The sequence below is a fragment of the Oncorhynchus kisutch genome, linkage group LG2 (assembly GCF_002021735.2).
Source record: "Oncorhynchus kisutch isolate 150728-3 linkage group LG2, Okis_V2, whole genome shotgun sequence".
Lineage (NCBI taxonomy): Eukaryota > Metazoa > Chordata > Actinopteri > Salmoniformes > Salmonidae > Oncorhynchus > Oncorhynchus kisutch.
Genome location: NC_034175.2, coordinates 70,100,496 through 70,127,809, shown reverse-complemented (window position 1 = coordinate 70,127,809; position 27,314 = coordinate 70,100,496). Strand labels below are relative to the sequence as shown.

General features: G+C 42.8%; 1 protein-coding gene across 2 annotated transcripts in view; it reads left to right on the top strand.

Annotated features, from left to right (window-relative positions):
- Window positions 1-27,314, top strand: part of LOC109870806 (collagen alpha-2(V) chain) — a 70,697-nt gene that overhangs the window by 25,064 nt on the left and 18,319 nt on the right. For both annotated transcript variants that reach the window (XR_004204731.1, XM_020461446.2), the window contains exons 2-14: window positions 16,219-16,443; window positions 17,494-17,513; window positions 17,621-17,686; window positions 18,008-18,061; window positions 19,272-19,364; window positions 20,984-21,061; window positions 21,248-21,292; window positions 21,437-21,490; window positions 21,790-21,843; window positions 23,121-23,174; window positions 23,265-23,318; window positions 23,478-23,531; window positions 25,266-25,310. Coding sequence is in view for 1 of the 2 variants with exons in the window: in XM_020461446.2 (XP_020317035.2) it covers window positions 16,219-16,443; window positions 17,494-17,513; window positions 17,621-17,686; window positions 18,008-18,061; window positions 19,272-19,364; window positions 20,984-21,061; window positions 21,248-21,292; window positions 21,437-21,490; window positions 21,790-21,843; window positions 23,121-23,174; window positions 23,265-23,318; window positions 23,478-23,531; window positions 25,266-25,310 (896 nt within the window). In the remaining variant the exon portion in view is untranslated. The remainder of the gene's footprint in view (window positions 1-16,218; window positions 16,444-17,493; window positions 17,514-17,620; window positions 17,687-18,007; window positions 18,062-19,271; window positions 19,365-20,983; window positions 21,062-21,247; window positions 21,293-21,436; window positions 21,491-21,789; window positions 21,844-23,120; window positions 23,175-23,264; window positions 23,319-23,477; window positions 23,532-25,265; window positions 25,311-27,314) is intronic.

Genomic DNA, 27,314 nt, shown 5'->3' with positions numbered 1-27,314 from the left:
TATTTAGTTAAAGCACCTAGTGGTCAAATGAAAGGTCGTGGCAGTATATCTTCACTAGCCCAGGGATGTTCCCCATGACATATATATAGGTTTCCACACAAACCAGGTCCACCACTCCAAAAATAATGATAATGACCGGACATGCGTATTTCATCATTAGAAGTAGTTTATCTTATGTAAGGTTAGAGACATGTACAAAGATTTTTGTTTAAGGAGTGGCTCTTCATCTGTGACCGGGTCTTTTATATATGAGGCTCCATATCGATGAGTGCGCAAATTCTCAAAAGAATCTCACAGGAATTTGGAACTTCAGACATTTTTTATGCCTTTAACCCGATTAGATACATAGTTAGTTTGATCGGAGTTAAATGCCAAAAATATGATATTCACAATGTCACTAAGCAAAAACCAAAACACCAATAGCCAATACAATGTCAAAACATGATTTTCTTTCATGAGTTCAGTACTATTTGCTTAATTTTGCAAAAGTATCGTCATTAGCTAGCAAGCTAAGGTTAGCATGCTAAGTGTCATCGTTTAGAAGTAGCAAAGAAAATACAGTTTGATAAGCTATTAGTTATCTAGCTGGCAAAGGTAGACCAGTTACCAAAGAGGATGCCAGCTAGCTTTACATGCATGGCAGGACCAGTGTTGCCAAGATGGTAGACCATCTCCGATGTTGTGTCAACATGTCAACCAGGACAGATTGTCCTATTAGACCCGAAAATGCTGGCACATACATAGATGAAGCTCTCATGCAATGCAACAATATTTTATTAGCTGTAGTTAATAGCAGTCAGTACACATAAATTCACATAGCTATGAACGACCATGTTGTAAACTGTAAAGTAGCTAGCATCCCATCATCTCCATTATCTTGCTATCACAAAAAAAACGAATACGACAAAATACCTCCAAATGCATTGTGGATTAGTCCACAATTTCTCTGACATTTGGCTCGTAGTTCTTGCACAGGAAAGAAGTGTTCAGTTTTCAAGGACCTACCAGATCACAATTCTTTCTTTGCTACAGTATATCTGCACGATGGCACTTATTAAAGCCTTGAATCTCATAGGGACCTGCTTACATTTTTGTCACCACTGGTTATTTAGCTAGCCGTTAGCCAGCAGGGTTGCATTGTTTTCCATTGGACTAGAGCATGCTAGGCTGGCTAGCTAACACAAACTGATGATCATGTAGCAGCCTATGCTGACTAGTGTTGCTAACAGCTAGCTAGCTAATTACCATACACTGTAGTTGTGGGTCCGCAAAATCATGCAAATGGTACTGAACTCATGACTAAATCATGTTTACACATAGTAGTGGTTATTGATATTTTGGTTGTTTGCTTTTTGCTTAGTGACATTGCAAATATCATATTTTTGCTATTTAACTGATTAACTACCGGTATGTATCCTTTCTAATCCTTCTTCTTCTTCTTGTTCCATGTTTCTCCTTTTGTTCCTGTCCACCATCTTCTCCTTCATCAGATCTTCTTCTTCTTCTGTAGTGTTATACTGGTCCACAAACAGATGTTATGTGGATGCCGCCATACATTCCAATATACCTGGACAATACAAAAAAGAAAACGACCCTGCAAATGAAACCTAATTAAAAACCCACCACCCCATTCCACTATTTAACCCTACCTAGTCCAACACCGAGTCGACGGCCTGGGAGGACAGAACACTGCCGCTCAGCACCCCACTGCAACTCTTCTGCAGTAAAATCTTGCAATCCCAACTACCTCTCTGAGCTGCCACCATTTTCTATGACTTACATTTCATTTCTAGAGTACAATTGACAACCATGGCTATAAATGCTAAGAAACCCACCTTACTGAAACACATATTATTCCAATCACTCTCTATTGGACTCGGCCTACTCGCAGGAATCCTCTCAGGATCTCTCGCCCTGGACCCATCTTCCTCTACTACTCTCTTCACTGCCTAAGTATATGACACCTTCTATACTACTCTGATCCCGGCAACCTCAACCTGTCTTTCTCTCACTGGACACCTCCGATCTCCAACACCATGGGCACCCCCACAGCTAACACACACATAACTTTTTCTAACGACACTACACATTCCTTTGTCTCATGCCCGCCTGCATACTTCTCACATTTTGAAATCGCCCTCCTACACACTGCTGCAACATGACCATAACCTTGGCACTTAAAACACCGTAATGGGTTCGGGACAAAAGCTCCCACGAGATAAATTACACATTCTAACTTGACCTTGTCAAATCAAATCAAATGTATTTATAAAGCCCTTCTTACATCAGCTGATGTCACAAAGTGCTGTACAGAAACCCAGCCTAAAACCCTAAACAGCAAGCAATGCAGGTGTAGAAGCACGGTGTCTAGGAAAAACTCCCTAGAAAGGCCAGAACCTAGGATGGCCAGGGTGGCCAGTCCTCTTCTGGCTGTGCCGGGTGGAGATTATAACAGAACATGGGCTAAGATGTTCAAATGTTCATAGATGACCAGCAGGGTCAAATAATAATAATCACAGTGGTTGTCGAGGGTGCAACAAGTCAGCACCTCAGGAGTAAATGTCAGTTGGCTTTTCATAGCCGATCATTCAGAGTATCACTTCATTCCTACTGTCTCTAGAGAGTTGAAAACAGCAGGTCTGGGACAGGTAGCACGTCCGGTGAACAGGTCAGGGTTCCATAGCCACAGGCTGAACAGTTGAAACTGGAGCAGCAGCACGGCCAGGTGGACTGGGGACAGCAAGGAGTCATCAGGCCAGGTAGACCTGAGGCATGGTCCTAGGGCTCAGGTCCTCCGAGAGAGAGAAAGAGAGAGAGAATTAAAGAAAGCATAGAGAGAGCATACTTAAAATGCATACCTTGTCAGGTTAAGACTCTGCATCAAAACTTAGCAGGACAGACAGTGTCCTTTCAATTACCCTATCCTCTCCACCGCGTTGCACCAAATGGCAGGCGTCATAGACACCGGTAATCTTCAATTTCAGTTGATTCTCCTGCGCACTTAATGCCACCAATGCTATCACTCCTTTCAACGGTGCTCTGCTCCACAGAGCAAAGGAGTGCCTACTCCCTTTGGACAGAAGGAAGGCAAAATATCTTCACGAGTCCATTTCGAGCTACTTTCACCAACTCAGTCCCAAACCACTTCTCCACCCAACCTGACACAATGTAAGAATCTACCAGAAGGCAAGGATCAATTCTCTCCAGATATGTCACTCCCACTGGGCCAGAATCATATTTTTCAACATCTGCAGTCTTCACTGCACCTGCCACCACAGTTAATTCCTCCTCACACTTATCACATTCAATTTCCTTCTGATGCTCTTCCAAACGTTCTGTGTGATCCACCATTCTATATTCACTAAAAACATCTTCCACATTTCTCCTTTTTCCCTGTCCACCATCTTATCCTTCATCAGATCTTCCAGAAGGCTTGTGCATTCCCCAATCCATATTTACTTATATTGTGTTCCACTTCTCTCCTTTTTTCACCTGTCCTCCATGGCACAGCATGGCCACACCGGCAGCCATTTTCTTCTTCTTCTTCCTTTCTAACCTGGTTTCGTCATGAGAAAATTAGGGAAGTCTCAAATTCCCGTGAGACTTTGCGCCCTCACAGATAGGAAGCGTCAGAAATAAAAGACCCGATCATGGATTAGGAGCAACTCCCTTTTGTTTACATCTCCATTTATACCAAACATTTATTCTCACTCTTTTACATTTATTCTCACTTTCTAATGTAAAACATATGAACTAAAATAATACCGTTGTATTTCTCCTCCTAGTGTTTCAATAGATCCACAAGTACATATAACTTTCCTCTTCCTCTTCCTCCTCAAGAGCAGAGCTGCAGACCATTTATTCTCCTACATCTGGATATACACTTAGTTGATGTAAAACACCAGGAGGCCGTGACCTTGTGTATATGTTAAAGTGCAGACTGGTAAACTGGAATGTACGTCATCGTGTAAAGTTTCCTTTAGTCATACCTGGGTTGTATTCATTTGGCTCCAACAGAAGAAAATGGACAGAAACTGGGAGGGACTACATGGATTTGTGTTGCAAAATGTTTTTAAACGTTTCCTATTACTACATGCCCTAAATAATACAACCCTGGCATGATGTATGGACTGGCTGGCTTCTCATGCATGGAAGATGGAAGAAGGAAATGGAGCTTGAAATTGCTATCGAAGTAATGATGAAGTTATTTCCCTGTGTGTCGTAGTCAATGCGATGCTTGTTATTGGTTTTTAAGGTTGCCTGTCTATGAGGCTCAATTGATACCAAGCTAATTAAACATCAGAGACAGGGAATGTCGTTTTTGTAAATGCATCTGAGTTTGATTCAGAAGGTCTGTTACAGGATAGCCTACCATGTATACTGTATGGATAAAATTACGTAGGAGAAAATGTTGCTCCCATTTGTTAAAGCATGTCAATGTGTTTTGCTCAGTTTGATCTAGTGTGCTAGTGGACACCATCTGAGACGATGTGGAAATCACATGGTTAGAAATTCAACAGGTTAACCTACACCTGTGGAAGCCAAGCAGCATTTTCAGACAAATGTTTTACCTGTGTATGTTTATTTTCACGCCTAAAATATACGCAAATGATGTCATGACGATCATCACTATACACACAGAGGTTTTCCTCCGTTCAACCTCTAGGTAGTGTTAGTTCTGGATTGTGACAATCATTTATCTCACAATACGATATGCCATACAAGACAACTTCGGAGTGAAATGGAAATTCATTACAGTTACAGACATGCTAAGTATCCCACAGCTGGTTCAGGTTAAGGAGAGTTCATGGGCTTTTCAATACAGATGAATCATATTGTATCCTATTCTTTGATCCGTGTTTCTTCGTCATGCCTGTGTTTATGTGCCGAGTGTGTTATGATACCCTAAATTACATATCATATGCTCAACATCATTGACGTTGTGGTCAGAGGACTGTAATTCATCTGAAAGTGAAAAAGCAAACACACTAACCATGTATGGTGACAGAGCCAAATGCCACCGTGAGGTAAACCACAGCCTAAAGAAGATTGCAGTCAAGTCGACGGCAAGGCAAGACCAATGTCCTTCAAGGTTATTCTATTCAGTAACGGGCATATTGTTGAACCTTGCTACAGTAGATGCTTCTATCCTCCCAAGTATATGGCTATTATAATTCTTCCTTTGATGCACTGCTGGTTGACAATTTTCAGATGGATGGCTTGCTCCCCATTGCTCTTAATTCCCTGGAATAACTTTGCTTTGCACAAATTCAGTTGTGCACAAGAGAAAAACCTAGTCTGTTACTGTAGCTTTTAGTCAAGTCCCATTTACTGCTCTCATCCCATAATCTTCCCCAGGGCCCCATTACTTTCTGGGCTGTATTTCAAATCTAGTATAAGTATAGCCGACTAAATATGTTTTCCACATATTATAGTTACTCAAAAGCCTTGAATACCATAGTATTACTGTAAAGATTCAACCTCTAACTAAGAGGGACATCTCAGGCAATGCACTTAAACTATACAGTATATACAAAAGTATGTGGACACCCCTTCAAATTAGTGGATCCGGCTATTTCAGCAACACCCCTTGATGACAGGTGTATGAAATCGAGCACACAGTCATGCAATCACCATAGACAAACATTGGCAGTAGAAAGGCCTTACTGAAGAGCTCAGTGACTTTCAACGTGGCTCCACCTTTCCAACAAGTCAGCTCATCAACTTTCTGCACTGCTAGAGCTGCCTCGAGCAACTGCAAGTGCTATTATTGTGATGTGGAAACGTCTAGGAGCAACAACGGCTCAGTTGCGAAGTGGTAGGCCACACAAGAGCGGGACCCCCGAGCGCTGAAGCACGTAGAGTGTACAAATTGTCTGTTCTCAGTTGCAATACTCACTAACGACTTCCAAACTGCCTCTCGAAGCAACATCAGCACAAGAAATGTTATTCGGGAGCTTCATGAAATGGGTTGCCAAGATCACCATGTACAATGCCAAGCGTCAGCTGGAGTGGTGTAAAGCCCGCCATGATTGGACTCTGGAGAAGTGGAAACGCGTCCTCTGTTGTGATGAATCACGCTTCACGAACTGACAGTACGACAGACGAATCTGGGTTTGACGGATGCCAGGAGAACGCTACCTGGCCGAATGCATAGTGTCAACTGTAAAGTTTGGTGGAGGAGGAATAGGCCCCTTAGTTCCAGGAGAAGGAAAATCTTAACGCTGAAGCATGCAATGACATTTTAGACGATTCTGTGCTTCCAACTTTTGGCAACAGTTTGAGAAAGTTAGTGTACATTGCAACATGCCAAATAGTATTTGAATTCTTTCTAAGATTTTGAAGACTTTGAGGGCTTTGTTGAGCCTGCTTGTGGTGCTATCTATAGGCAGGGTTTGCACATTTTGGATTATGCAATTGGTTCCATTCTACAAGGAAAATTCAAAGAAGCAAACCTTGACATATTTGAAAACATTTTGAACCCAGTGTAGACAGCAGTTGACCATAGTTGAGTTGTGTGGAATAGAGACAATGGAAAACTAGGAGTCAGTAGAAGGGGGTAATTTAGAGCTACCACATTCTCCCAAGCCAACATGGTGGGAACCACTGCAGTGTGTTGTGTTTCTTTACAGGAAGACCCGGCTGTCAGAGACAGCTCCAGAAGGAAAAGAGGCACAGACGTGTAATCAGCTACTTTTTCATTTAACTTTCCTGGCTGGCCTTCCTTCCCCATCCCCACTACCCATCCCCTAGCCCCACCCCCATCCCCTAGCCATGTTTGTGGAAGAGAAGAGAAGGGAAGGTGAGGTGCGTGTTCAAACCAGAAGCAACAATGTTCTCTTGCGCCAACAAGGTTTGCCTATAATCCCCAATGCTCATACCTCACAACTCTGGAACATGTAGATAATGTTGTAGTTTATTTTTTTACAGACACACAGATGTCTTTATAAAATGAAGGGAGTCATCTCTTCTAGTCACACTAACAAAGGGACAGGTATAATCATAGGGTTTATGTTCACTTTGAACTGACACTCTAGTAACTAGTTGCTGACAAGGCAGGTCAACATGTCGGAGTGCTTAACACCAATTTCAGAACAACAGTGGAATTCAACTTTACACAAGGTCGTCATGAAGGCTTAATAAAGCCTTCATAACCTTCACACATAATAATACTTCTGTCACGTGGAGATCATGTAAGGACCTGTCATATCACCCTTCATATTATGGTATTTGCGAAACATCTACCTAGCTGTTATAAAGGGCTATGAAGCCTTCACTAAGCTCAGTAGATAAAATTGTGACACAGTTGTTTGTGACCAATCACTGTCCTGGATAGATTAATCAGTGAACCAATTATAGGAGGGGGGGGGGGAGCAGGAACCGGAAAATTTATGTCCGCCACCAGATGGTTCAAAGCAGGCATGACAAGCTGCCGCAGCAGCTGGAACTCAACTGCATGACCTGGGAAAGAAGGCAAAGTCAGCCGGAACATTCTGGTCCTGCCAGATGACAGATCAGTTCAGGCTATAAAGAAAACCATCAATATTTAAAAGGATTAAGTCTTAGTACAAGGATTAGGCTGCTTTTGAATGTGTCTGACACCTGACAGAGCAGTCGGGACATCTTGCTCATTTTAAACAAACGTAAGCCTACTTTCTGAAACAGTTTGGCTGGCGTTGAGTCCTTGGAAAAGAGAGAGTTTAAATGACTCATTGTTTCCATAAGGTCATGTTTTAACCTCTAGACTTCTGGCTGCAACAATCTACTCCCCAAACACAGAGTTTTTCCGCATTAACCAGGGAAAATCCATAAAGTCACCATTTCCTGGGCTCCCGAGCGGCGCAGTGGTCTAAGGCACTGCATCTCAGTGCTAGCGGTGTCACTACACACTCTGGTTCAATTCCAGGCTGTATCACAACTGGCTGTGATTGGGACTTGCCTGGTTAAATAAAGGTTCCAAATATATTTTTTTAAATGCAGCCTGATGTATGATTGTATTTCCCACTTTCCCACTGATTATTCCAAGTTGTCATAGATGTGTGACATGGTTTCAGTGTCGAATGTTGCGGTTCATTGTTATCTGGCTTTTGTTCCCCTTGAGGAACGTCTAACAGTCTGGTGAGTCTGTAGTACAAAGAACACAGCCAGACATTCTCTCATTCTCTCAGAAACCTGGAGAAAGTACATTTTGTAGAACAGTGGGGGAAACCAACCGACTGAGTGAGAACACTAATGGAAAATATGCATCAGACGAGCATGCCTTTTCACCGTTGTCACGATTATCCGGTTTATGTGGCGTCTGCTGAAAGTACGGAACCTGTGATGAATTAAGCTGAGGGGGAGGAAAAGTTAACCACCCCCTCCTTACTCTGGCCTGCACTGAGGTTTTAAGACCGCCCAGCAAACCTCACTTCTCTCACTGTAAACTTCAAATGCTCCCGACACCCCCTTTCGAAACCCCAACAGGGAAAATGGTACTTTCCAAGCTCTGCGGTCTATGGCTTCGCTTGACAGGGCCAGTTGGACATTTTTATTCTTCTGTAGTTTATAGAAGTGTATTTACAATTAGTTACATTTTGTGTAGATCGTGTGTAGATCATGTGTAGATCGTGTGTACATCTAGTTAAGATATTCTTGCCTGTAATAATAATACATCTACATGGTTAGGAAACTAATACGTCTGCACAGTTAGGGAGATGATCCATCTACATGGTCCTGTGTGGCTCAGTTAGTAGAGCATGGCACTTTCAATGCCATGGTTGTGGGTTCGATTCCTACGGTGCAATGTACGAATGAAAATGGGTTTACTCACTCTATAATTTGCTCTGCTTTGCAAAAACATGTTTGATTTTTGGATTCATATGAATATGACTTTTTTCTTTGTTTGTTCCAGTGTTTTATTGATTCAATTCATCCAAACGTGCATTTTCACAGAGCAATAGCCTGGAAACTGGTCATTTAACGGGGAATCAAGTTTAAACAAAGTGCTTGCTTTAGTTATGTACAGTACTTGGAGGCAGGGCAGCAGAGCTTTATCCCGGGACATTCAGACTTGTCAAATGTATTTCAGTAGATAGAACATAAATGAGCTGGAAACTGTCTACTGCCTACTGCCTACTGTCTACTGGCTTCTGCCTGCTGTCTACTGTCTACTGCCTACTGCCTACTGTCTACTGGCTTCTGCCTACTGTCTACTGTCTACTGCCTACTGCCTACTGTCTACTGTCTACTACCTACTGCCTACTGTTTACTGTCTACTGCCTACTGTCTACTGTCTACTGTCTACTGCCTACTGTCTACTGTCTACTGTCTACTGTCTACTGTCTACTGTCTACTACCTACTGTCTACTGTCTACTACCTACTGTCTACTGTCTACTGTCTACTACCTACTGCCTACTGTCTACTGTCTACTGTCTACTGTCTACTACCTACTGTCTACTGCCTACTGTCTACTGTCTACTGGCTTCTGCCTACTGTTTACTGTCTACTGCCTACTGCCTACTGCCTACTGTCTACTGTCTACTGCCTACTGCCTACTGCCTACTGTCTACTGGCTTCTGCCTACTGTCTACTGTCTACTGCCTACTGCCTACTGTCTACTGTCTACTACCTACTGCCTACTGTTTACTGTCTACTGCCTACTGTCTACTGTCTACTGTCTACTGCCTACTGTCTACTGTCTACTGTCTACTACCTACTGTCTACTGTCTACTGTCTACTACCTACGGTCTACTGTCTACTGTCTACTGTCTACTGCCTACTGCCTACTGTCTACTGTCTACTGTCTACTACCTACTGTCTACTGTCTACTGGCTTCTGCCTACTGTTTACTGTCTACTGCCTACTGCCTACTGCCTACTGTCTACTGTCTACTGTCTACTGCCTACTGTCTACTGTCTACTGGCTTCTGCCTACTGTCTACTGTCTACTGCCTACTGTCTACTGTCTACTGTCTACTACCTACTGCCTACTGTCTACTGTCTACTGTCTACTACCTACTGTCTACTGTCTACTGCCTACTACCTACTGTCTACTACCTACTACCTACTGTCTACTGCCTACTGTCTACTGCCTACTACCTACTGTCTACTACCTACTACCTACTGTCTACTGTCTACTGCCTACTACCTACTGTCTACTGCCTACTGTCTACTGCCTACTACCTACTGTCTACTACCTACTGCCTACTGTCTACTGTCTACTGTCTACTGCCTACTACCTACTGTCTACTGCATACTACCTACTGTCTACTGTCTACTGCCTACTGCCTACTGCCTACTGCCTACTGTCTACTGCCTACTACCTACTGTCTACTGCCTACTACCTACTGTCTACTGCCTACTACCTACTGTCTACTGTCTACTACCTACTGTCTACTGTCTACTGTCTACTGTCTACTGCCTACTGACTACTGCCTACTGTTTACTGCCTACTACCTACTGTCTACTGCCTACTACCTACTGTCTACTGCCTACTACCTACTGTCTACTGCCTACTGTCTACTGTCTACTACCTACTGTCTACTACCTACTGTCTACTGCCTACTGCCTACTGTCTACTGCCTACTGCCTACTGCCTACTGTCTACTGTCTACTGCCTACTGTCTACTGTCTACTCTCTACTGTCTACTGTCTACTGCCTACTGTCTACTGCCTACTGCCTACTGCCTACTATCTACTGCCTACTGCCTACTGCCTACTGTCTACTGCCTACTGTCTACTGCCTACTGTCTACTGTCTACTGTCTACTACCTACTGTCTACTGCCTACTGCCTACTGTCTACTGTCTACTGGCTTCTGCCTACTGTTTACTGTCTACTGCCTACTGCCTACTGTCTACTGTCTACTACCTACTGTCTACTGTCTACTGCCTACTGCCTACTGTCTACTGTCTACTGTCTACTACCTACTGTCTACTGCCTACTGTCTACTGTCTACTGGCTTCTGTCTACTGTTTACTGTCTACTGCCTACTGCCTACTGTCTACTGTCTACTGGCTTCTGACAACTGTCTACTGTCTACTGCCTACTGTCTACTGTCTACTGCCTACTGCCTACTGCCTACTGTCTACTGTCTACTGTCTACTACCTACTGTCTACTGCCTACTGTCTACTGCCTTCTGCCTGTCTACTACCTACTGTCTACTGTCTACTGTCTACTGTCTACTGTCTACTGCCTACTGTCTACTGTCTACTGCCTACTACCTACTGTCTACTACCTTCTACCCACTGTCTACTGTCTACTGCCTACTACCTACTGTCTACTACCTACTACCTACGGTCTACTGTCTACTGCCTACTGTCTACTGCCTACTACCTACTGTCTACTACCTACTACCTACTGTCTACTGTCTACTGCCTACTGTCTACTGCCTACTACCTACTGTCTACTGCCTACTACCTACTGTCTACTACCTACTACCTACTGTCTACTGCCTACTGTCTACTGCCTACTACCTACTGTCTACTACCTACTACCTACTACCTACTGTCTACTGTCTACTGCCTACTACCTACTGTCTACTGCCTACTGTCTACTGCCTACTACCTACTGTCTACTACCTACTGCCTACTGTCTACTGTCTACTGTCTACTGTCTACTACCTACTGTCTACCTCATACTACCTACTGTCTACTGTCTACTGTCTACTGCCTACTGCCTACTGCCTACTGCCTACTGCCTACTGCCTACTGCCTACTGCCTACTGCCTACTGTCTACTGCCTACTACCTACTGTCTACTGCCTACTACCTACTGTCTACTGCCTACTACCTACTGTCTACTGTCTACTACCTACTGTCTACTGTCTACTGCCTACTGCCTACTACCTACTGTCTACTGCCTACTACCTACTGTCTACTGCCTACTATCTACTGTCTACTGCCTACGGTCTACTGTCTACTGCCTACTACCTACTGTCTACTACCTACTGTCTACTGTCTACTACCTACTGTCTACTGCCTACTGCCTACTGTCTACTGTCTACTACCTACTGTCTACTGTCTACTGTCTACTGCCTACTGTCTACTGCATACTGCCTACTGTCTACTGCCTACTGCCTACTGTCTACTGCCTACTGTCTACTGCCTACTGTCTACTGTCTACTGTCTACGGCCTACTGCCTACTGTCTACTGCCTACTACCTACTGTCTACTGTCTACTGCCTACTGCCTACTGTCTACTGCCTACTGCCTACTGTCTACTGTCTACTGTCTACTGCCTACTGTCTACTGCCTACTGTCTACTGTCTACTGCCTACTACCTACTGTCTACTGTCTACTGTCTTCTGTCTTCTGTCTACTGCCTACTGCCTACTGCCTACTGCCTACTGTCTACTGCCTACTGCCTACTATCTACTGCCTACTGCCTACTGCCTACTACCTACTGTCTACTGTCTACTACCTACTGTCTACTGTCTACTGCCTACTGTCTACTGCCTACTGCCTACTGTCTACTGCCTACTGTCTACTGTCTACTGCCTACTGCCTACTGTCTACTGCCTACTACCTACCGCCTACTGTCTACTGCCTACCGCCTACTGTCTAAAGAGCCTAGACTAGTGTAGAGACAACACAGCTGGTTACAAACAGAGGTTCAGAGATAAAGAATGATGATAAAAGGCAGGGTCGTTTTCCGTTATCTCACGCGAGACATGGTGCAGGGCAGGCTCTATGGATAAATTCTGACAGGGGGGAGACCTTCTGAGACCCAGGGGTGGGTGTCTGTTGTGGCATGGTGTTGGGGGGAGGGGGGTGTTCCCAAGGGGGTGATGAAGGAGCTAAGGTGTGTGTGTGTGTGTGTGTGTGTGTGTGTGTGTGTGTGTGTGTGTGTGTGTGTGTGTGTGTGTGTGTGTGTGTGTGTGTGTGTGTGTGTGTGTGTGTGTGTGTGTGTGTGTGTGTGTGTGTGTGTGTGTGTGTGTGTGTGCGTGTGTGCGTGTGTGTGTGTGTGTGCGCGCGCGTGCGTGCGTGTGGAGCCGATGTGGGCGGCATGACTCATAACCACAGACATTCATCAGGGCAGGCGAAATACCTTGAGTTATGGTACCCTCAATTATAAGATTAGACATTAGCCATTAAATTTGATCACGTAGCCATATTGTAGCTTATCCAAGGCTGCAGTTTCCTTTAATTTGAGATGGCTATACCGTCCGCATTGTGTTTTGCTAAGGCATGTTTAAAAATGATTGGTGGTATCAGTTACATCATCCCACTGGCTCTCTAGTTTGATCCAGTTCCCAGAATAAGAGTATTTGGTTCCCCATCATGCAGTTCTGTTCTCTCCTCTCTTTGTTTAGTATACCAGTGGTTCCCAAACTGTGGGGGTCAGCAAAATGTTCACAGCACCTCTTGGCAAAATTCATACAATTGCAGGAAATAATATGAAAACCTGCAAAATGTTCTCTCTGTTAACGACCTGGGTTTGGAAACCCCACAGTACTGGAAACCCCACAGTACTGGAAACCCCACAGTACTGTGAAGTCAGACACTTTTATGCACTTTATCTTCTTCTAATAATCAGATTTATTTTATATTTTACCTTTATTTAACCAGGCAAATCAGTTAAGAACAAATTCTTATTTTCAATGACAGCCTAGGAACAGTGGATTAACTGCCTGTTCAAGGGCAGAATGACAGATTTGTACCTTGTCAGCTCAGGGGTTTGAACTTGCAACCTTCCAGTTACTAGTCAACCACTTTAACCACTAGGCCACCCCAGAATAAGATCATGGTGTACCAAGTATTCCAGGATACATTTTGTGTATAGTTTTTGTCATAACTTTGTCATAATTTTATAAAATGTTGGTCATCGTCTACGGCATCCATCTTAGGAAGTCGACAGTTTTAGGCTAAACTCTTCCTGTGGCCCTTTTGTATATGTTGCAGAGTGAGATAACAGATGGTTCATTTAGCAGATGAGCTAATCTAGAATGATCCGTTACCCCCACAGTGCCAAGGTGATGACATAGCCGACGGCTCAGTCTGTTTCCTCCCAGTCAGATCTCACAGCACACTGAGGAACTTAAGTTATACGTGGAAACATAAAGTAGAGTCTTGTGAGAGCTGTTGGTCTGGTAGATATGTTCCTCTGGCACTCTGACCAGTCTGAGACTTGTTCTTGTCAAATGGTTACCTATAAAGCTCAGGGATGCCACCTGGTGTTTATAACGAGAACAGGTAAAGGACATACAAGTCACCTTTTCTCCGTCAACTCAGTCGAATGATACGTTTGTTCATGTTTTGTGTGTCAGTTGTCATGACTACCTAGAAATGCTAATGTGCCCTAAAGTAAAGTTCAACCGCTCTCCTTTCCCCAGCAAGTCTCCATCAGGTTGTTGCTGTGAATGAGAATGTGTTCTTCTCAGTCAACTTACTAACCTGGTAGAGTAGAAGTTCAATAAATAATGGAGTAGATAAAAATATTAATCATAATCAATGAGTAGGTGGGTGCCAATGTGTATAAATTGTGTTAAAAACAAGTGGGAGCTTTTCTTGATATGGGGTGGCAGGTGAGCCTAGTGGTTAGAGCATTGGACTAGTAACCGAAAGGTTGTAAATTCAAATCCCCGAGCTGACAAGGTACAAAATCTGTCGTTCTGCCCCTAAACAGGCAGTTAACCCACTGTTCCTAGGCCGTCATTGAAAATCAGAATTTGTTCTTAACTGACTTGCCTAGATAAATAAAACAAATATAGCCAAGTCTCTCCTGCATTTGGGGTAGTTAGACCAGGTAAACCCATGAAACGTTGTTGTAAATTCGCATAAGCACTCAAGATGGTTCGTGTTTTATAGAGCACAATTACTGTTTAATATCCCTTTTCCACTACTTTTCTGTGTGTGTGTAATAAACGTTTAGTATTTTATTGGTAGATCTATGCGGGGACATTTTTCATTGGTGGCTGGGTCATTTTTTTGTGAGTCTGTAAGTCAGGTTTTCAAGTCATTCCTTTGGAGGAAGGTCATGTCTGACAGTGGGGAGACTTTAGTACAACCGACAGTCACCTTTTCCAGAACCCTCTTCTACCTGCAGTTGAACTGAGATGTTATCAAGTACCTAATGGAAAACACATGCTCCACATTACCTCTAAACAACCTGTTGTTGATTAAGGATACAGAATAATAAGATTCTGTTACACTAACATTGCATTTATTCTTCTGTGTTTAAAGTGTCCAATTGGGTTTGTGTTCACTTTGTTGTTGGTGATACTGCCTGCCAGTAAAGAAAGCAGAAGGTTTTGCGATGTCCAATGAGGAAACATGTAATCTCTCATGAAGCCACACAGGAAGCCAATAGGAAGAGAGCTATGAGAACATGTTCACAAGCCACTAAAAAAGTCTGAAGTACAACATTTAACCAGTGCATCGCTTTCAATGACTAGTGTCTTCATGTTGATCTATCTCAGTTCTGGACTGTGGCATTTACTACATTTTTCAACATGTATCTTAATATCTTAATGTAATAACCCAGAACTAGGCATCCTCTTTGCCTTCTGCCTATGATTGTAGCATCTAGCGATAACACATTGTACAAATGAACAATGACACCACATTATCCTTAATGTGAATTTTAAGAGCAGCGGTCAAATTTTTTGTGTTCAACTTCTTCCTGTCCCTGTTCTCATCAATTTATTCACAGAAATGCAGATCTCTCTAAAATGCTCCTACCCATCACAGTTCCTTTCTGTTGCTCATGTTCCCTGCTGACCTGTCCTGTCTTACCTTTCCTGTCTGACCTTTCCTGTTTGACTTTTCCTGTCTGACCGTTCCTGTCTGACCTCTACTGTCTGACCCATCCCTCTCTAACCTTTCCTATCTGACCTTTCCTGTATGATCTTTCCTGTTTGACATTTCCTGTCTGACCTTTCCCTGTGTGACCGTTCCTGTCTGACCTCTACTGTCTGACCCATCCCTCTCTAACCTTTCCTATCTGACCTTTCCCTTTCTGTCCTTTCCCTGTCTGACCTTTCCCAGTCTGACCTTTCCCAGTCTGACCTTTCCCTGTCTGACCTTCCCTGTCTGACCTTTCCTGTCTGTCCTTTCCCTTTCTGACCTTTCCCTGTGTGACCTTTCCTGTCTGACCTTTCCCTGTCTGACCTTCCCCTGTCTGACCTTTCCCTTTCTGACCTTTCCCTGTCTGACCTTCCCTGTCTGACCTTCCCTGTCTGACCTTTCCTGTCTGACCTTTTCTGTCTAACCTTTCCTGTCTGTTCCACCCTCCACAGGAGATGACTTGGGCTGCACGGTTGATGGCCAGGTGTACACCAACCGAGACATTTGGAAACCGGAGCCATGTCGGATCTGCGTGTGCGACAACGGCGCCGTCCTGTGCGACGAGATCCAGTGCGATGAGCTCTCCAACTGTGAGAAAGTGATCATCCCCGAGGGCGAGTGCTGTCCCATCTGCCAGAGCGAGGGCAGCACAGACACCAGTGGCAATGGCAGACCTGGTGAGCGGTTGGAAAGCGTGACCGGAAATCTGTAGTGACCCCAAGTCATGACAAATACACACATTTGTTATGAGAGAACCCAGTATGAACTGTGTTTGAATGTGTAACTACTCCTACACTAATAGACAGATGACACTGATGACACTCATGACACTAATGACACTCATGGCACAAATGACACTGATGACACTCATGACACTCATGACACTGGTGAGACTCATGACACTAGTGACACTCATGACACTGGTGACACTGGTGACACGCATGACACTGGTGACACTCATGACACTAGTGACACTCATGACACTGGTGACACTCATGACACTGGTGACACTGGTGACACGCATGACACTGGTGACACGCATGACACTCATGACACTGGTGACACTCATGACACTGATGACACTCATGACACTGATGACACTCATGACACTGATGACACTGATGACACTCATGGCATAGATGACACTCATGGCACAGATGACACTGATTACACTCATGGCACAGATGACACTGATGACACTCATGGCATAGATGACACTCATGGCACAGATGACACTGATGACACTCATGACACTGGTGACACTCATGGCATAGATGACACTAATGACACTCATGACACTGGTGACACTCATGGCACAGATGACACTGATGACACTCATGGCATAGATGACACTCATGGCACAGATGACACTGATGACACTCATGACACTGGTGACACTGATGACACTGGTGACACTCATGACACAGATGACACTGATGACACTCATGACACTGGTGACACTCATGGCATAGATGACACTAATGACACTCATGACACTGGTGACACTCATGGCACAGATGACACTGATGACACTCATGGCATAGATGACACTCATGGCACAGATGACACTGATGACACTCATGACACTGGTGACACTGATGACACTGGTGACACTCATGACACTCATGACACTGGTGACACTGATGACACTGGTGACACTCATGACACTGTAGACTACAGGCTTTTGTAAGATAATTATTTGTTTATGTCTGTTCTGTCATTTTCAGATGTTGGCAGAGTCTACAGGGTAAGCTTTACGATCTCCTTGTGATTATTAAACATCTTTCAAATATCGTGTTACTAACTTGATTTTAACGGTGAAGCAACATCTGCAATCTTGCTCTTGGTTTGTAGGGTCAGAAAGGAGAACCTGGAGATGTACCACAGGTGACTGGGATCAGAGGTCGTCCTGGGCCTATGGTAAGCTTATAGATCACTTTGTTTTCAGAATCTATTATACACTGAGTTTGTGATATAGTGCTTTGTCGAGATTCACCAAAATACAGCTTTAAGGCTTGTGTTTTTTACCAGTTGTTCCTCACTTGTGGTGTGGATTTTGTAAGACTCTTTCAGTCAACTCTAGATGGCAGAAGAGCACAGTTACCTACAACACAGTTACCTACCTGTACTTGACAGAGCATCAATAATGACTTTCCTCCATATCAGTAATGATGCCATCATGTGATTAATGAAGGGACATTAGTGTGGCTTTTCCCATCCGTTCTTTTTGTTCGACAACAGGGGCCTCCCGGATCTCCAGGATTCAGAGGGGACCGAGGCCAGAAAGGAAGACCTGTACGTTCCAAACATGACTTGTGAAAACACACACACCTCTAGGATGCATGTATAGCAAATATATCACGTTGTTGCTACGCTGGAGTTCTGTACTCTATACTTATTTACATTGACACGTTGACAACAACAAAAAATAGTGAGTTTCAATACAAGTTGGATCTTTGCCAAATTGCAAAGCCTTAATTCCTTTTTCTGGACCTAAATAGTATGATCACCCAACCCTTTTCTGTGACGCCCCCTCAGAAGTGATCCATGTGGCCCCAACTGTGCAGTCCACACAGAGCTTGTCTTATAAAAACCCAATGTCATGTATCTTGATTTGGAAAATATGCTAAAGGATTATTTAGTCATTATATAATGGCAGGTATAACACAGCCTTAATGGTGTCATTTCCTTTCCAGGACAACCAAGCTGAGACATGACAATTTACGTACTACTCAGTCTCTATTGAATTAGGGTATTTCAGAGAAGCAACTAATGTATGTGATTTTGGACATAAAATAATTATATTGATTTATATTTTAAATGGCTTTCATTGTTATGCTCAAATAGAATACAGTATCTTCAAAGATAATCAACAGTACATGACCTGTTAAAGACTGTAGACAAACAATGATATATTGTGCACTGTGTGGAGATTTTTCTCTTTGGTGAAAAACACTGGGATAAAAACAAACGAACGATCAACACACCATTTATTTTCAGTTTCAATGACATTACATTATCATTGGAATGCACTCCCAAAAGACCCATTCCGCAAACGTATGTATTTCATTTAAATTCAGTTCACAACAAAAACCTAAATGATGAATGAACATGTCCCTCTCATTGGAATGCTGATCCAATTGAGGACATACATTTAGCAGAACATCATTACTCTTTATGATTTATGACATAATATGTCCTCGGTGTACCTCTCATGATTAATTTTTTGTTTCTCATTGTGTCTACTTTCATCCTCCACTGTTATTGCGTATCAACTAGAAAACCTGCTTTAGAACACAAGACAAAATGACTGTCTACACATTATGCTACTAAACATAAATGGAGATCTCAGGGGTCACTGATATCAATACAAGAGTTGAGAGGGGGGAAAAAAGAGGTTTACACAGTAACAAGTTTACGATTTGGCACTTAATGAATGACACAGTATTTACTTCTTATGAGTTGCTTCATCCTGCTATATTAACATGACATTATCTATCTAAAGGGGCTGCGTGGACAAGCAGGATATGACGGAGAGCCTGGTGTGCCTGGAAACCCAGGAGAACCAGGGCCTGCAGGAAACCAGGGACCACCAGGAGTATGTACCACAATACCCACCCCTCAAAAGCATGTATCATCTCAAGTGTATAACATGTCTATAAATGTTTAATTGACTGTCAATAAGTATAAACCCTTTCTAAAGGCAAAGTTATTGTTAAGCGTTACCATCATGTAGTGTATTCTTCCCTGACTGATGTCTTGAGATGTTGCCTCAATATATCCACATCATTTTCCTTCCCCATGAAGCCATCTATTTTGTGAAGTACACCGATCCCTCCTGTAGAAAAGCACCCCCACCCATGATGTGCTTCACGGTTGGGATGGTGTTCTTCGGCTTGCAATCCTCCCCCATTTTCCTCCAAACATAACGATGGTCATTATGGCCAAACTGTTCTATTTTGTTTCATGAGACCAGAGGACATTTCTCCAAAAAGTACGATCTTTGTTCCTATGTGCAGTTACAAACCATAGTCTGGATTTTTTATGGCAGTTTTGGAGCAGTGGCTTCTTCCTTGCTGAGCAGCCTTTCAGGTCATGATGATATATGATTCGTTTTACTGTGGATATAGATACTTTTGTACCCGTTTGCTCCAGCATCTTTACAAGGTCCTTTGCTGTTGTTCTGGGATTGATTTGCACTTTTCGCACCAAAGTATGTTAATCTCTAGCAGACAGAACGCGTCTCCTTCCTGAGCGGTATGACGGCTGCATGGTCCCATGCTGTTTATACTTGCGTACTATTGTTTGTACAGATGAATGTGGTACCTTCAGGCATCTGGAAATTGCTCCCAAGGATGAACCAGACTTGTGGAGGTCTACAGGTGTTTGCCCACGTTTATTAGTGCTCCTGAGTGCAGTTGTGGATCCACTACTGTGGACTGGGATCTGGCCAGAATGTCCTTGTATCTCTCCTGGAAGGGGATATAGTCACCCTTTAGACACTCCTCTACGGCTCTGATCTGAAAGACTCGAGATAACTTTGGTAATCTCTTCAGTCTTCTCATTTACCATCCAAATCTTCTCCTTCTCTTCCTCCCTTAGAGTACGTATCCTGGCCTCCTCTTCATCTCGCAGAATTTTCCGAAGATCATCTAACTCTATCCTGATCTGCATTTGTGTAAAATCGGCCTGTCTTATGTACTTCGCTGTTTGATGACAGGTTAGTTTGGCTTCAGTAAAAAGACCCAGCTTCTCCTTCAAGAGCTCCAGTTCAACCTTTACTCTTTCTTTGTGATCCTGGACAATTTCAGATATGGGACAGAACTTGTGTCCTGTGTGTGTTCTTGAATCCCGACACACTAAACAGACAGGCTGTTGATCCTCCGGACAGAAGAGCTTGAGTTTCTCTTTGTGTCGAGTGCAGAGCCTCTGGAACCCAGCTGCATCTCTGGAGCTCCTCTTCTGTAGGAAGCCCTCACACAGCCTCTTCAGGGTAAGGTTCACTGCTGGGAAAGGCATTGAGGAGATCCTCCTGCAGACTGGACACTCCTGGTCTTCCATATGTTTCCAGTACTCCTCAAGGCAGGTTTTTCAGGCGCTGTGGCTGCAACACAGAACCACAGGATCCCTGAAGATTTCATAACACACAGGGCAGGAGAGGTGATGTCCTCTGAGTTTCAGGTTGAATATCTGTAAATCACTGTTCTGTTTCCCCAGGGACTGGGAGCTCAGATGGCTGGAGGGTTTGGGGATGAGAAATCAGCCGGCCAAATGGCAATGATGCCAGGAACTAGGGTAAGAAGGGTGCAGTGGAACCATCTTGGGTCACACAAGTTTCTTGTGCCACATTTATTTACTATGGCTTGGATAATTTAGCTTTTGTGGTGATGTTGGTGTATGTTTTGAATTTGTTGAACTATGGGTGTAAGTGGGCTCATAACGTTTATGATTCTGTGTACAATTATGCAACCTGTGTTTTAGGGAGAGGCAGGAGCAAGAGGACCTCCTGGGCCAAATGGAAACCCTGTAAGTTAAAAACAACGACTGAAAAAAAAAAATTCAAACAATTATATATGGAGCAAGCCGTTCACTCTCTTTGTTCTCTCTCTCTCTCTCTCTCTCTCTCTCCCTATTTCTCTCGCTCTCTCTCTCTCTCTCTCTCTCTCTCAGGGCCATTCTGGACCGCAAGGACCCCATGGGGAAGTTGGTGATCCAGGTCACATGGTACGACAACCTTCTCTTTGTCATATGTTATGTTTCTGGTCCGGTGTTCCCTGTTTATTGCCACCCTTCTCAACTATGTGTCTATAAAGAATAGCACCTTGAGTCATGTTGGCACCACAGTAGTCACATCCATCTTCTTGAAAACAAACAACACAAAAGTGACAGACTATACAATGTGTGCAACTGTTTATGTTGACCATTCAATCTCCTGGTAACACTTGACATTAAGCTGACAGATATAATATATTATGATGCCGTTATAATGCATTATAATGTCTTATCATAATCTTCTGTTGAAGGGTCAATCTGGACAAAGGGGACCTGAAGGGCCACCAGGAAAGCCGGGTGAAGACGTGAGTAAACTCTCATCTCTGTTCACCAGAAGTACTGACGCCATTCCATCGACTGCATTCAAAGATGGACTGCATTTCCATGGACTGCATTCCAAGAAGGACTGCATTCCATGGACTGCATTCAAAGCTGGACTGCATTTCCATGGACTGCATTTGCATGGACTGCATTCCAAGATGGACTGCATTCCATGGACTGCATTCAAAGATGGACTGCATTCCATGGACTGCATTCCAAGATGGACTGCATTTCAATGGACTGCATTTCCATGCACTGAATTCAAAGATGGACTGCATTCCATGGACTGCATTCAAAGCTGGACTGCATTTCCATGGACTGCATTTCCATGGACTGCATTCCAAGATGGACTGTATTCCATGGACTGCATTCAAAGATGGACTGCATTCCATGGACTGCATTCCAAGATGGACTGCATTTCAATGGACTGCATTTCCATGGACTGAATTCAAAGATGGACTGCATTCCATGGGACTGCATTCAAAGATGGACTGCATTCCATGGACTGCATTCCAAGATGGACTGCATTTCCATGGACTGCATTCTAAGATAGACTGCATTTCAATGGACTGCATTTCCATGGACTGCATTCAAAGATGGACTGCATTCCATGGACTGCATTCAAAGATGGACTGCATTCCATGGACTGCATTCAAAGATGGACTGCATTCCATGGACTGCATTCAAAGATGGACTGCATTTCCATGGACTGCATTCCAAGATGGACTGCATTCCAAGATGGACTGCATTTCAATGGACTGCATTTCCATGGACTGCATTCAAAGATGGACTGCATTCCATGGACTGCATTCAAAGATGGACTGCATTTCCATGGACTGCATTCCAAGATGGACTGCATTTCAATGGACTGCATTTCCATGGACTGCATTCAAAGATGGACTGCATTCCATGGACTGCATTCCAAGATGGACTGCATTTCCATGGACTGCATTCAAAGATGGACTGCATTCCATGGACTGCATTCAAAGATGGACTGCATTTCCATGGACTGCATTACAAGATGGACTGCATTTCCATGGACTGCATTCCAAGATGGACTGCATTTCCATGGACCGCATTCCAAGATGGACTGCATTCCAGATGCTCTGTGTCACAATAACCTTCCCAACAGAAACAATCTCAAAAGACATGAACGTACTAGATTGAAGGCATGCTAACCTTACTCCCCCATGATGTGTAAGAAACGTCACCCTTTATACTTAGTAAATGCTACTACTCATCTCTTGTGATGTCATCCTAGGGAGAAGCAGGGAAAGCTGGAAATTCAGGAGAGATGGGATTCCCTGGATCAGCAGTAAGTTATAAATCAATAGAAGTCTTATGCTTGAAATGATTACTAAAATGACTGAAATGCTGTACTCAATTACCATGTAATGTATTTCAGGGAGCTAGAGGATTTCCAGGGACACCTGGGCCTCCGGGATTGAAAGGCCATAGAGTAAGTATAACCCCATTCAATATATATATATATTTTTGCCTATTTAGAGCTTTGAGCTAACGCTGTAATTAAAAGCACTATACAAATGAAATGTATTATTATTATTATTATTATTATTGTTGTTATTATTAATGGAGAAATACACATTCCATCTTTCAGGGTCACTCAGGTCCAATGGGTTTAAGAGGAGAAACTGGAAGTGTCGGATCCAAGGTAGACAATCTACATATTATGTTATAACTAACTGGTTTTATAAATGACAGTGATATTCATATATATATTATGTTATAACTAACTGGTTTTATAAATGACAGTGATATTCATATAGATATCATGTTATAACTAACTGGTTTTATAACTGACAGTGATATTCATATAGATATCATGTTATAACTAACTGGTTTTATAACTGACAGTGATATTCATATAGATATTATGTTATAGCTAACTGGTTTTATAACTGACAGTGATATTCATATATATATTATGTTATAACTAACTGGTTTTATAACTGACAGTGATATTCATATAGATATTATGTTATAACTAACTGGTTTTATAACTGACAGTGATATTCATATAGATATCATGTTATAACTAACTGGTTTTATAACTGACAGTGATATTCATATAGATATCATGTTATAACTAACTGGTTTTATAACTGACAGTGATATTCATATATATATTATGTTATAACTAACTGGTTTTATAACTGACAGTGATATTCATATAGATATCATGTTATAACTAACTGGTTTTATAACTGACAGTGATATTCATATATATATTATGTTATAACTAACTGGTTTTATAACTGACAGTGATATTCATATAGATATTATGTTATAACTAACTGGTTTTATAACTGACAGTGATATTCATATAGATATTATGTTATAGCTAACTGGTTTTATAACTGACAGTGATATTCATATATATATTATGTTATAACTAACTGGTTTTATAACTGACAGTGATATTCATATAGATATTATGTTATAGCTAACTGGTTTTATAACTGACAGTGATATTCATATAGATATTATGTTATAGCTAACTGGTTTTATAACTGACAGTGATATTCATATAGATATTATGTTATAGCTAACTGGTTTTATAACTGACAGTGATATTCATATATATATTATGTTATAACTAACTGGTTTTATAACTGACAGTGATATTCATATAGATATTATGTTATAGCTAACTGGTTTTATAACTGACAGTGATATTCATATAGATATTATGTTATAGCTAACTGGTTTTATAACTGACAGTGATATTCATATAGATATTATGTTATAGCTAACTGGTTTTATAACTGACAGTGATATTCATATAGATATCATGTTATAACTAACTGGTTTTATAACTGACAGTGATATTCATATAGATATTATGTTATAGCTAACTGGTTTTATAACTGACAGTGATATTCATATAGATATTATGTTATAGCTAACTGGTTTTATAACTGACAGTGATATTCATATAGATATCATGTTATAACTAACTGGTTTCATGATTCATGTAGACCCCTCATGATACATCAGCTTCATACAGATAATATATAATATATGATACGTATAACTATACATTCCTGTAGATCAGGGTGTTAAACTCATTCCACAGAAGGGCTGAGTGTCTGCAGGTTTATTGTTTTCTTCTTTAAATGAAGACCTTCACAACACATGAAGTATGTTCCCTCAGGTCTCTACTCTACCACCACATATCTACAACTCAAAATCCATACGTGTGTGTGTGTGTGTGTGTGTTATCATGTGTAGGCGTGTGTCTGTGTCTTAATTCATCAATCAAGTACAAGGGTGGAGCGAAGAACTGTAGAATCTCATCCCTCCGTGTAATGAGTTTGGGCACGTGCTGTAGAGTGTTGCTAAGCATGTATTAATGAATGCAATGTTTCTGTCATCGATCTCTTAGGGTGCATTAGGCCCCACTGGTCCGATTGGCACACCTGGCCCTATGGTAAGTGGAACATATTTGAAATATACAGTATTGTGTACTAACCACTTGTGCTGTCTCTGACAAAATGCAAATCATGGCAAAGAACACTAAGATAAATAGAGTGACTGTAATGTTGATACCAATTTAAAGCAAAGACCACTGACATAAATAGAGCAACTGTTATGTTGATAGCAATTTGCTATTTGATCATTAGAAGATTTCTCAACTTCTGCACCAATCAAAAAGATAAAATAGGTGAAAGCAAAATGGTGGATGCATACCTGGTGTTGGCTTTGACCAGTCCAGATCCTTTACAGTCTAACCTGGTGTTGGCTTTGACCAGTCCAGATCCTTCACAGTCTAACCTGGTGTTGGCTTTGACCAGTCCAGATCCTTCACAGTCTAACCTGGTGTTGGCTTTGACCAGTCCAGATCCTTTACAGTCTAACCTGGTGTTGGCTTTGACCAGTCCAGATCCTTCACAGTCTAACCTGGTGTTGGCTTTGACCAGTCCAGATCCTTCACAGTCTAACCTGGTGTTGGCTTTGACCAGTCCAGATCCTTCACAGTCTAACCTGGTTTGGCTTTGACCAGTCCATATCCTTCACAATCTAACCTGGTGTTGGCTTTGACCAGTCCAGATCCTTCACAGTCTAACCTGGTGTTGGCTTTGACCAGTCCAGATCCTTCACAGTCTAACCTGGTGTTGGCTTTGATCAGTCCAGATCCTTCACAGTCTAACCTGGTGTTGGATTTGACCAGTCCAGATCCTTCACAGTCTAACCTGGTGTTGGCTTTGACCAGTCCAGATCCTTCACAGTCTAACCTGGTGTTGGCTTTGACCAGTCCAGATCCTTCACAGTCTAACCTGGTGTTGGCTTTGACCAGTCCAGATCCTTCACAGTCTAACCTGGTGTTGGCTTTGACCAGTCCAGATCCTTCACAGTCTAACCTGGTTTGGCTTTGACCAGTCCATATCCTTCACAATCTAACCTGGTGTTGGCTTTGACCAGTCCAGATCCTTCACAGTCTAACCTGGTGTTGGCTTTGACCAGTCCAGATCCTTCACAGTCTAACCTGGTGTTGGCTTTGATCAGTCCAGATCCTTCACAGTCTAACCTGGTGTTGGATTTGACCAGTCCAGATCCTTCACAGTCTAACCTGGTGTTGGCTTTGACCAGTCCAGATCCTTCACAGTCTAACCTGGTGTTGGCTTTGACCAGTCCAGATCCTTCACAGTCTAACCTGGTGTTGGCTTTGACCAGTCCAGATCCTTCACAGTCTATTCTGGTGTTGGCTTTGACCAGTCCAGATCCTTCACAGTCTAACCTGGTGTTGGCTTTGACCAGTCCAGATCCTTCACAGTCTAACCTGGTGTTGGCTTTGACCAGTCCATATCCTTCACAATCTAACCTGGTGTTGGCTTTGACCAGTCCAGATCCTTCACAGTCTAACCTGGTGTTGGCTTTGACCAGTCCAGATCCTTCACAGTCTAACCTGGTGTTGGCTTTGACCAGTCCAGATCCTTCACAGTCTAACCTGGTGTTGGCTTTGACCAGTCCAGATCCTTCACAGTCTAACCTGGTGTTGGCTTTGACCAGTCCAGATCCTTCACAGTCTAACCTGGTGTTGGCTTTGACCAGTCCAGATCCTTCACAGTCTAACCTGGTGTTGGCTTTGACCAGTCCAGATCCTTCACAATCTAACCTGGTGTTGGCTTTGACCAGTACAGATCCTTCACAGTCTAACCTGGTGTTGGCTTTGACCAGTCCAGATCCTTCACAGTCTAACCTGGTGTTGGCTTTGACCAGTCCAGATCCTTCACAGTCTAACCTGGTGTTGGCTTTGACCAGTCCAGATCCTTCACAGTCTAATCTGGTGTTGGCTTTGACCAGTCCAGATCCTTCACAGTCTAACCTGGTGTTGGCTTTGACCAGTCCAGATCCTTCACAGTCTAACCTGGTGTTGGCTTTGACCAGTCCATATCCTTCACAATCTAACCTGGTGTTGGCTTTGACCAGTCCA